General features: G+C 36.8%; 1 protein-coding gene across 4 annotated transcripts in view; it reads right to left on the bottom strand.

The window, feature by feature from the left end:
* The window catches only part of MED24 (mediator complex subunit 24), a 74219-nt gene that overhangs the window by 41620 nt on the left and 20477 nt on the right, over positions 1-12122 (bottom strand). For all 4 annotated transcript variants that reach the window (XM_081969737.1, XM_081969738.1, XM_081969739.1 and 1 more), the window contains exons 5-10: positions 11601-11674; positions 8667-8890; positions 7806-7917; positions 7549-7699; positions 6266-6379; positions 500-547 (exon numbers count right to left, since the gene is read on the bottom strand). In XM_081969737.1, the coding sequence (XP_081825863.1) occupies positions 500-547; positions 6266-6379; positions 7549-7699; positions 7806-7917; positions 8667-8890; positions 11601-11674 (723 nt within the window). The remainder of the gene's footprint in view (positions 1-499; positions 548-6265; positions 6380-7548; positions 7700-7805; positions 7918-8666; positions 8891-11600; positions 11675-12122) is intronic.

The following is a 12122-nucleotide window of genomic DNA, read 5'->3' as shown; positions in this document are numbered from 1 at the left end:
AGTGGTTGCTTCTTTTTCCATACCTTTATATGTGGTAAACTGTTATCTATATTTTATGCAATTACCTTGGATTAAAAAATGATTGCTGCTTTGGGAAAAATACTCCTTAATTGTTTCCAGCTTTTAGTGGAATTTGATTATGAAGGGTAGGCTGGGTTTGTGTCTGTATTAAGGAGGAGCAGGAGCAGCCAATCATAATGATTTCCAATTTCAAAAGGGAGAATTGTAAGAAGTCAAATAAAAGCTGTTAATGAGCATTTAATTTTCTTAAAACAAAATTTCTCAAAATTATACTGCTCGTCACTCTTCGTAGTCACTGACATGGCACAGTCACAGTTTACATGATTACCACTACCCTAATTAATAATTTTCTATTTGTTTCTGTTTCCCATAATTTGTTGGTTCTTTTCTGTTTCCCATATTTTAGAAAAAGCAAATATAGGAAACAAAACAGAGCATTAAAATAATGCTCAAATGTCATTCTGGTATATTTTTTTACCTTTTCTCCTGGAGAATACTTTTTCAATTTCACCAAAACTTGTGGTATCTAAAAAAAAAGAAAAAAGAATAAAATTAACCATTTAGGAATCTTTGTTCCTAGTCTTTTCTCCTCTGCCCTAACAGTACAAAGATCTTCATGTCCATCTAACAGTGTTTCTTCCATATAAATCTATTCCTATTCCTCCCATAAACTTTGGTTCATTTTTCGAGATGCTCCTCATATCAATTTTATTAAAAACTGCAATTAAAAACATAAAAACTAATACAAACTAGAATTTAAAAAGTAGAAAATATGGGAAACAAAAACAGAAAGCAAAACAAAAAAAAAACCAAAGAAAAAATAATATAGTAAGGAATTTCATAATTTATCTCTGGCCAAATTACCTTTGATTATTGTTTGTTAACTGCTATTGATAACAGCTATTAGGAAACCCTCAGTTCAGGGGTGGTTGCTGCTGGCATTACTGCCGGTTCGGTGCGCCCACAATTTTGTGCACGCTCTTGCTTGACTCGCATGCGCATTTGACCATAAATGAAAAAAAAAAGTTCTGCGCATGCCCAGAAGCAAAAGACAACATGGGAGAACCAGTTTGGGGGCATGGCAGGCCTGGGTCACTGCCAGTTCCAGCGACCCAGGCTGCCAAACTATCAGTTCGGCCAAACCGGTCTGAATCAGTAGGAACCCACCACTGCCTCAGTCAACAGGTTTTATTGCACTGGGTTAATTTCCTTCAATACTCCGGGAAAGAAGTTTAAATACAAGTTTAAAGACTTACAAAATATTTTGGAATAAACAGCAAAAGAATTATTGGAACTTTGATTTGGAAATCAAATGGACTAAAGATCCAAATGGATTTCAAATAAGACTTTGGAATTAATTGGAATATTCCTTCCTTTGGGAAAATACTTATGTTTTGAACTATCTTAAAAAAACATAATAGGATGAACTTTGAAGGTTGTACATTAGAGGGAATCAAAAGGCATTAAAGATTACAACTAAAAGGTAAGAATATTTAAATTTGACTTACTAATACAGAAGTATGCAAAATATTTTAATATTGGATATACTGAATGACAATTTTTGAACAATGAGGTCAGAAATTCATTTTAATAATGTCTGCCTCTATAAACAGACTATGTTTAAAAGATTTCATGAAAGAGGACATGTTATATATTGTAAGATATGAAAATGGATTAAAAAATAATAGGCTACAAAAATAATACGGAAAAAGTGATACACTGCACAAATAAAAAGTCACCTGATGTTTTAGTAATTAAAAGGGATATACAAATAACAGACCAAAACCTGGCTTATTTTCCTATATTAGATTTGAAAAAGAGGTTTGTCAAAGCTCCTTCTGTGAGAAGGACAAAGAAAAAATAAAAATAAATCGAATTTTAGGAGATTATTTGAAGGGATTAAAGATCAAGACTGTTAGCAGTGAAAAAAAGAAATATAAAATTGATTTATGTGATCAAGGTTAAAACAGATACGTCGTTCTCTATGGTAACCCTTAATGGACTTTTGCTGATCAAGACTAAAATAAAAAGGTTCCTTTTATTCTTCATCAAATATATATGCTGCCTGACTCACAGCAACTCTGGGTGATTTACAAATTGTTTAAAAACATTTAAAAGAAGAAAACAACAACAAAAAATGAAGAAGAAAGATGTCAAAATGACAAAACCAGATGGGCAGCAAAGAAAGTGCACATAATCTAAAGAGAGCTTCGGCCACTCACCAAAGGCCTGGGCAAAATGACAATATTTGTGAACATTTTGTAACATTAAAGTAGCTCAGCTAATACCTCAGGAGAGTTTCAACCAGAGCTCTCTATTATATGCCATGCAATTGTAAATATCTATATTTTTGGAAGAAATCTGAAGTTCTTCTGATTTGATGGAGGTAGAAAAGACAGATTTAATATCTCTGCTTAGCTATGATATTGGCTGAATATGAATAAGCATTTGAAGACACAGCAGTGACATTGTGGAGAAGATCCAAAAAAATAAAGGAAAGCTTTGATGTTTTTAATCCGATTTTCATGCTGTTTCACAAGTTAACTGTCCTATCTTTTATTCCATAATATTCCAATTTGTCCACAGGCTGTGCCTGTGTATATCTGTTTGTCTTTTTCATGCTTAATGTATTCATCTCTGCATGGACAATTGGATACATGATGTCCTTGAGCTGCAGTAGTGATTTATTGAACAAGCCGGGAATGTTAAGTTGCAATTTGTTGTGTCTCTTTTGGGGAATCTAGTAGCGTCATGGTGTGTTTACCAAGAAAGCCAGGAAGAAGAAAGACATAGCCATCTGGCTTATGTTTATATTACAAAAAATATTATGCAGCTAAATGCAGACTTCTTCATACTCTACCAAAAGACACCAGCTTAGAAGAAAGAACAAAGAATACCCTGGGCTTCGGGTCGCTAATATGGCAACGAATGTCACCAGATACACAGAAAAAGAATAGATCTGAAAGTATATATTTATGCAGAGTCGAAATCAAGAATTAACATGGCTGCAGTTTTCTGCCACAATTTATGCCAAAATATCTGAAGAAATGGATCTGATAGGTCTGTAAATATCCTTATACTTTAAAAAGAACATCTAATCAGACTTCCGGTTCCGGCGGCCACCAGCGACGAGCAAGTGTTTGCTCGCTCCGGCTTCTCGGTGGGCTTCCCCACTCCTTGGGGGGCACAGGACGCCCCGGAGAGGCATCCTGCCGGAGGGGCGGCATCGCAGGGGATCCCTGGATCGGCGGCGGCCAGCCCCCCGCTTCGCCCAAGGCACCGGGGAGCAGATCGGAGGACGCGTGGGCGTCTCGCTGAATGCTGCGCGGAGAATGAACAAGCAGAAGGAAGCAGCGGCGGTGCAGTGAGGCGCATACCCCCCTTCACTCCCTTTGTTGAATTGAAGAACTTTTCAGCAGTTTAAAACTTTTTCTTTCGACTAACTTGGGAGGCGCGGCTGGAGGGAGGGGGATTTCCCCCCCCTCGGATAGGCGGCTTGGAACAATTTTGCTCTCAGCCCCAGGGGAAGGAGGAGGGGGGAGAGCCAACCAATGATGCCACACCCTTGCTTAAAGTGACTTTCTTTGAACTTAACCCCATAATATACTGATGATCTGAAAACTTTGGGAACTTTGAAAACTTTGTTATGCCTCTAAACCCGAAGCTGGCAGGGCAAGATGGCACACTTCCGTTGTCTTCATGAACTGTGAAACCTGACTCCACCTTTAAAAATTCAGGCTTCCGGTCTTTGTCTCCGTGCTACTCAGATAAATCTCTTGTGGATTCCTACTCTTTGAACTCCCTGGGGTGAAAAATTTTACTCTACTGCCAGGCTGATTAGAGAAATTCTCTCCTGCCTGGACCCTCTGCCTCCTGGACTCATCTGGCTGCCCTGCCACTCTAGCTGTCCATTCTCTACACTGACTGAGCTCTTTATTCTATAAACAATGTCTCCTAAAAGACCACCTCCTGGAAAGCCTGGCTTTGCTACCTCTGCCCCGACATCAGCAACTTCCAGTCCTGCTACACAATCAAAAATAACAGACCTGATGCAACCTAAAAGTACAGAGATGGATTTGCAACAAATGCTTCAGCAACTTTTACAGGGACAAGAGGAAATTAAGAAACAATTAAAGGAAATGAAAGAAGAAATTAAAGAGAATCAAGCCCAAATTTATAAGAACTCACAGAGACTGGACCTTGTGGAGGGTGGGGTGACAGAGATGAGGGAGGGGGTGGAGGCGGTGCAGAAGAGAAACAAAGAACTTGATACCCAACAAATGAAAACAGAATTTGAGAGAATGTCCTTTTATCTTAGATTTCAAAACGTGGAAGCAGATGATGAAAACATAAGGGACATCATGATAAACATCTTGGCCGAATATACCCATAAAGAAAAACAACAGATGGAATGGGAGATAGATCTGGTTTATAGAGTGAACTCAGCCTATGCCAGAACACACAACGTACCCAGGGAGGTACATATTAAATTCCTCAGAAAAAGCACAAGAGACGAAATTCTGGGTGCACAAAGGGGGCAAGCCCTGACATACCATGATAGGGAAATAACCATCTTGAAGCAGATCCCCAAGAAAGTTAGGGAAAAAAGGAAAAATTATTCGCAATTAGCGAATAAATTATACCAGAAGAGGTTGTGGTTCAGATGGTTGATGCCTGAAGGTATGTTAATATTCTGGGAGGAGACAAGAATTAGAATCAACACACCCATAGAGGCACAGGCCTTTATGGAAAAAAACAAAATACACCTAGAAAAAACTGAAGATCCTACAACGGATATGCAGGACACAGGAGGGGCCAGAGCTCTGCCGGCGGGGGGAGATGGGGCAATACCAAGAAAGTTCAGATCACAAAAATGAATAAGAAAATCTTCTTGACATAAACTGATCGAAAGTATTAATGGAATTAACATGTGGACTATATACTACTATGTATTAAATTGATTGAAAGTACCAATAGAATTAATATGCTGACTATATATGACTATGTATTAATGACTTCTACCCAGATGTATACTATGAGTTTGGAGGGAGGGGGCGCCTACCACACTTTGCAACTGCCAAAATTTGTATACTTTTTCCACTACTTTTTCCCTTGCAAATCTTAAAAAAACCAATAAAACTTTGGTTAAAAAAAAAAAGAACATCTAATCTTTGGTATATTGCCCCAGAAATAGTTTGACCTGGAGTTGCCAAGGGAAGTAAACAATTCCCCTTATGTTGGGGAATTCATACCACTGATGAATAGAGTCACAGCCAAAATAAGTAAGATAATCCCATGTTCTTTCTCTCTTTATATCATCTCCTTTTTCCCTCATCTTTCTGCTCTCACATACTACTCCTCACAGGGAACAAAAATGTATATCCTTTGTCAGACACCTGAACAGATTACTTGCAGTGAATTTTTAAATTCCTTCTGAAGGCCATAGAAAATCAAACTAAGGACCCTCATGGTTTAGAAGCTAGCACTTCTAGCTAGTACATGGTCATAGTACTTGAGCCATTCTCCATTTTAATTCTTATTTCTCTAAAAGTAACTTTTTTTCAATTGCAGAAAAAGCAAAAAAACAAGCTTACAAACACATCCATAGTTCATACAGAAAGCTAAAGAGCTATCTGAATGCACTCCTGACACTATCATTCTACAATGAATTTCTTCTACACTCTACAATGAAGAAGAAAAACAATCCACAAAAATAACTAACCAAAGAAAAGATGTACTGAATGAGCATGAATTGTTTGAAATGCAAAAAAGATTCCTTGGATATTTAATAAGAGAGTTCGCAGAAGATGTAGAAAAAGCAAACAACATTGAAACCATATTTGTAAAGAAATAGTACAGATTTTAGAAAGAGTTCATATCGAATTCCTTCCGTTCACCTAAATCACACAATTGGAATAAACAAAGACAAGTGACTAAACAATTCTCTCTATTAGGAGTGAAAGAAACTGCTTTGTATCACTTCAGACAATTGGTCTATCTAATTTGGATTTGCCTGTAAGAATTACAAATTTCATAAATAGATTTTTGCAGCTCTGTGTGTGTGTGGAAATATCAGGAATTGAACCAAGGACGTTGCACATAGTGTCCTGCTGAGATATTGTCTTCTCTGACCTTTTTTGAAAGCCAGATGTTTATCATGAACACTCCTTCATGACAGCCTTCTGGTCAGAATCCTACTGAAGGCAGCTAAGCCCATCTGTCTTTCCCTGACATTTAGGCTTACCTTGAGGAAAGTGAAGGCAGTCCATTTCAGCTCTTCTGTCCCTTCAGGAGATTCAATCAGTCCCACAAAGCAAGCTTTCCAGATCTCCAGAATAAAGAGTGGGGATGGGATACGCTAACCAAGAACAGAGGGAAAAAATAACAGAAAACTTCAGGTCTGATCAAAAGGAAATTACTTATAATACAAAATGATCTAGAGTTCACCATAAGCTAAATATGTAAATGTATAGTCTAATCATAGCTTTTCTAGAAATTCCATTTCACCCCAACCTCAACCAAACATTGCAAATTCCTGCTCTCTCAAAATGTTTCCTGCTGCCAAGAATCCAAAAATTACTTGGTAGCCAATAATATGTAACAGAGTTTCTGAAAAGAGCAGCATTTTTTTTTACTAAGCCAATTATGCATATTTCATTCCACGGAAAATGGAAAGGGAAAACTTTCGGTCAGGTCTCCAATCTCTGTGGGCTGATGGGCATGTTTTAAATTTTAGGATGTCATCAACGCTATGCTTGCAAAAAAGGTAAAGAAAAGCTTTGCCATTAAAAAAAAGGGCTGAAATGGTAAAATGGCAAGTTCCATACCACTACTCCCAAAAAGAGAACATGGAACCCCAAGAGAATCAACAGTATGTAGTAGCCAAGGGTCTCATACCAAGAATCCTAATTTGCTGAAAGGAAGATAACTTCAAAAAAATGGAAGAGCAAGGTCAATATCTCTCCATTTCTGGAAAGGAGGTTGGTTGTCTGAGACACCAGATAGGAAGACATAAAGATATACATGATTGTGTCATGGTCTTACTTACCAGCCTATTCACCAAGAAATTCCTTAAATAATTCATTGTACGTCATTGTATCCCCATTCAAATGGGTAGGTCACTCTAGTCTAGATAGTTATTATATAGTAAAATAATATTGGGCTGTACAGCTCAGAATGAATACCAGTGAAATGTCCTAACTTGATATTCCATCATATGTATATGTTCTGCATATAAAAGACTATGGCTAGATCATATATCTGGCTATTCAAAGATTTAGCTGCTGTATATTGTTGAACAAAATGAAACAATAGGCTCACACCTGATGATAAGCCATTTGGTTGAGTTCAACATATACTACATCAGGCCTGTCAAACTGGTGGCCTGTGGGCTGGATATGGCCCACGCAGGCCATGCTCATCCGGGCTCAGCAAAGGGAAAAAACCATCAAGATATTTTCTCTATAGAAGGCGAAACAGAAAGACAAGTACAGAGATACTGAGAATTCCTCTATGATCCATCCATACCTGCATCCTTTTCACCATCATCAGTTGTTCGACTAAAGGCTGTGGTTCTCCAGTCAGATTCATGGTTCCTTCTAGCAGCACCACAGCATGTATGGTGGGGAAGCCTGTTTTGTTTAACTGTTCTGAATGAATTGAGAGCATGGCAGGGATACTGTACAGAGAATTGTGACATAAAGAAAGAAGAGATTGGTTTAACTTTACTTGCATAAGGAGAAGAAAATTGTTTATTCCTTAACCTGTGGCTGTTGTTTGCTCACCTTTTGACAAGATTAATGCACTCTTCCAATTGATTCCGCAACTGATTATTGTTAATATGTCCAACATTGTCTCCCAATTTGGCAAGGGACTGTTCAATTGCACTCCAGGAAGCTAAACAAAACACCATAAAGGTTACATTTTAATCACATAGTTTGTCCAACAACCCAAAATATATCTCATTTATTTTTCTTCTAGAAAATTATTTTTATATACATACATATATATATACACACTCAGTTTCTCACACACAAGCAGTTACAAAATGACTTGAAATTTGGCAGATTGCAACCTGGCTGGAAAAAGGCTCAGTAATAAGTATGAATCTTATTAAGTATGTTTATTGCTGACACCCATGAATAGTGATGAACAGGATCAGAGACAAGGTTAAGACTTCTAGTCTTCCTGGTTTAACTAACAACCTCACCAATTTGCAGGCATATACAATTTTGCTGATTTAAAAGAAGCGTATAAAGATCTGTTTTATATCAATTCAGTCTATGAATCTGCAGCTGCTATCCAAAGTCCTAACTTCATCTTAATCTAACCAACCTTGTGCAGCTAGATTACTGTAAGTGTGCTATTGCTTCCTTGAGTTTCAGGGAAGGGATGGGAATAATTGTTAAGTTTATAAAGTTTTGTGGATCCACCACCAAAAACAACAAAAAATAAGAATCATTAAGAAACTGATTCAAGCCTTATAAAGAACCTCAATAAAATATTTCTATCATCAATTTAATTCAAGTGAGCACACTAGTGAGTCTGAAGCCTGGAGACTAAATGTTTTGTATTAAAATCTGTAGTATGTTGCTCTTTTCATAATGTTAAAAAATATCTCTTCCATATGAACACTGGCCACATACATGTATCTTCCAGCTTGGCAATATGAATCAGGGCCTGATTTTTGGTGCTCCCCAGGATTTTCACCAGACGCTCCAAGCACATGTTGAGCTGGTTCTCTGCAGCCCCCTGTTCCAGCAGTTCTTTCAGTTTTTCTGTATAGAAGGCAGCACACCGCAGCATCCAAATTAGAACACTCATCAGGGCACGACAGAGGCCAATACATTCTTCTGCCTTACCGTGGCAGCTGCAAGTGGAGTAAGACAGGTACAAAATAAGTCATATCTAGCAAAAAAAGACTATCTTGCTTGGCATGCAAACCATTTACTGCAGAATTTCTATGGTCTTCAGAAACACAAATGTAATCCTAGCTTCTTTAGAGGGGTGTGGGAGAAATGAGAAATCTCACAAAAAGTATCAGAGAAAGACTTCCCCTACTAGAACATGGGCTATGATGCAGAGAAAGTAAAAAGATATGTGACAATAGGAAGAGGAACCTGAAAGCAAGCTCTGGTTTTCATCATCATTCAATTGTCATGGTGGCCAGATAAATCTCAACTGTGAAGGAGAAAAGATAGATGATCTTATTTCTGAAAGCTTCAATGATTTTTGTAAACTTCTTTCCACTTGCCTGCCTACTACTGACTTCCCTGTTTCATAGCCACTGCCCATTCTTGAAAGGCCATATTGTTGCATTATGCTACTGGGTCCAATCAGGTTTAGTCATGGACATACTTTCCTCTAGCTACATCTCAGTTGAATTCAGCAAGAGTAAACTCCCTTTATGGAAATGATGAGCTCAATAGTAAAAGCAGTAGAGCAAAATGGTGCAAGAGTACATGCAGCAACACTATGTTCAACACAGTAGTTTAAGCCACAAGGACCTGTAAGTACCCTACTATGAGAATAACTTGCCAATTAGAAAATGCCCATTTCAAATCTTAATTCTGTGGCGAGTGCTTAATATCAGCCTTCCATCTGCAGTGTTAGCATAGAACTGCTACAGCAAACATGTAATCTGAATACCCCAAAGTATAATATAATGCAAAATGTTATTACTTTGATTTTTCTAATTAACTTCCTGTCCGTTGCTTTCTTTTGGGGATTTCTCAGGAAAGAGTAAAATATCAGGGGATTTGTATTATCAACCAGGGGTATCAAAGTAATGACATCAAACATCTTGCATAATGTGGCACCACAGTGCAGGTTGCCGCTTTTATTACAATTCATGTCTTTATTTAAACAAATTAAAAAGAGAAAATATTCAATCATTCAGTGATTAACATAAGTGGGCCCAAAAAGCAGATGGGGGCTGAGAGAAAAATCTTGTTGATGGGACAAGTACTTTTTCAACAAGGAGCAATAATCCCGGAGCTGAAGGGTTCTGATCAAATAAAAAGCAGAACATTGAATTAAGCAGAGAGAGGATTAAGTATTGGGCTTTGTATCTGGCTGTAACAGGTGTTTATCAGTGTTCTGGTAACAATTTAATATTCATTGTTTCTATTTTCTTATAGGAAGAGAAAATTTCTGTTTCCTCACATTTCAATCCACTCCAGCACCCTCACTCACCTGTTACCTCTATATAACACATTTAATCTGAATTTAGAAAGGTAAGATCTTTACAGAGTTTTAATCTTTTGAAATAAAAGATGAAGTAAAGAAAAAAAAGCCTTATCTAACAATTGTGGTTTTCTCAGGAATATTGAAAATGAGGTAGGAGAAATTAGTGTACATGATAATTCTATATATATATATTCAGTTGCTAATTATCTGGCTTTTTAAAAATCCAAATGCTTCTCTTCACACACACAGCATAGTAAAATAGTTTCCTTCCTCCTGCTCTTTTTTGTATTCCTTATGTTTTTTTTAATCTAGCTCACTAGCTTAATCAATTGTTGAATATATATATATTGCTGAAACCATAGTCAGTTATCACAGGTAGGTTAGTGGCTTCATAATGCTTGAAGATTGGACCTGATTAGCTATGTAGCTTCCTCCTACTCAGATATGCTATCACAATATCTCAGACTGATGAAGAATGTGCTTGAGCAAAGTTATGGATAAAGTGAGTCTCACTGTATGTTCTCAGATATGCCTTAATAGTCGGTACATATTATTCTGGGATTCATGTGTTAGATGATTTTTAGAGTTATGAATTCCATTTATTTGTATTGGAATTTCAATGGTCTATCAAAGAATTTTTGAAAAGTTACATGAATATATGACTGCTTGTAATTTAAAAATTATTAATAGGATTTGAGTCATCTGAAATATATGGCTTTATTTCAAAATGTAAGAAATCTCTTGCTCAGATTATGGCAACTAAGCAGAAATTACACTGTTTACTTACATACAATTCATTTACCAGGATACTAAATGTATCACTAATAAAGGATAATATTTGTTAACTCAGGGTTGACATGACTTGATGCTCTCTGAACTTGCTTGTTTTTTTTGCAGACATTTCATTACCCAAACTAGGTAACATCATCAATGATCCTAGTACCCCCACTAAATGTATCATTTTATCTCAGTGTGCTTATATTCATAAGATCCATTTTCAGTTTTCACAGTGTTTCAATCTTCTTCTTTTGAGGTCCCTTTTTCTCCTTTTTTTTTTTTTTAAAAAAAAGGAACTTTGGTTCTTTTTGTTAACAATGATTCTTTCTCCAAGAATCAACTGGCTTCAAAGATTGCAAAAAGGATTTTGCTTTTGAGACAGTGAGTTTTATCAAGAGCTTACACTGTGAATAGAAAGGACCAAAGAGACCACACCATCTGGGAACTGAACTCAGTGCAAATACTCGTACATAAATACATTTTGTGACTGTAATATCATAGTTAAAAGACTGATCTTAGCAACCAGCAGGCATTAGATTAGCCACTGCCTGATAATACCAGTGTCTCATCTACATTCAACACATATGCACCTAAACATACAATTCATTCCCTACCTTAGACGGTCACAGAACATGTCCATAATTTCGAGTAATGACTGGACACAGAGATATCGGGAGAAGTCATCAAACTAAATCAGGAACCACAAAAACATTATAACTGGTCTTAAGTAATATAAAAATTAAGGCAGGCATGGCCTTGAATCTTGTAAGGTTAATGTTTCCTACCATTTTTTCTTCTTTTTCACTTCGATGTTTCAAGAGTCTTATACCAAACATTATTAATAGATAATTATGTTCCCATTATATTTTATCAAAATGTGTCATACTTTATATTTTATAATTAAGTCTCCAATGGAAATATATTTCTGATTTAACAAAATATCACCAAGTATTGCCTTCTTAAATGGAGATGCAGTCCAGTCTAAAATTGGAAGATAGTTACCATCTACTGAATCTTTACCTTTTTTTTTTTAATTCACTCTACCCGGCGTAGCTTTTAAAACTTCAGCCACATCTGATTTTAAATCTTCCAGCAAAATGGATGATCCCAGGCAAGAGGAGAGGAGACTAATCATT

Source organism: Natrix helvetica (assembly GCF_964273705.1).
Source record: "Natrix helvetica genome assembly, chromosome: Z".
NCBI lineage: Eukaryota > Metazoa > Chordata > Lepidosauria > Squamata > Natricidae > Natrix > Natrix helvetica.
This window is presented reverse-complemented; position numbering and strand designations above follow the sequence as displayed.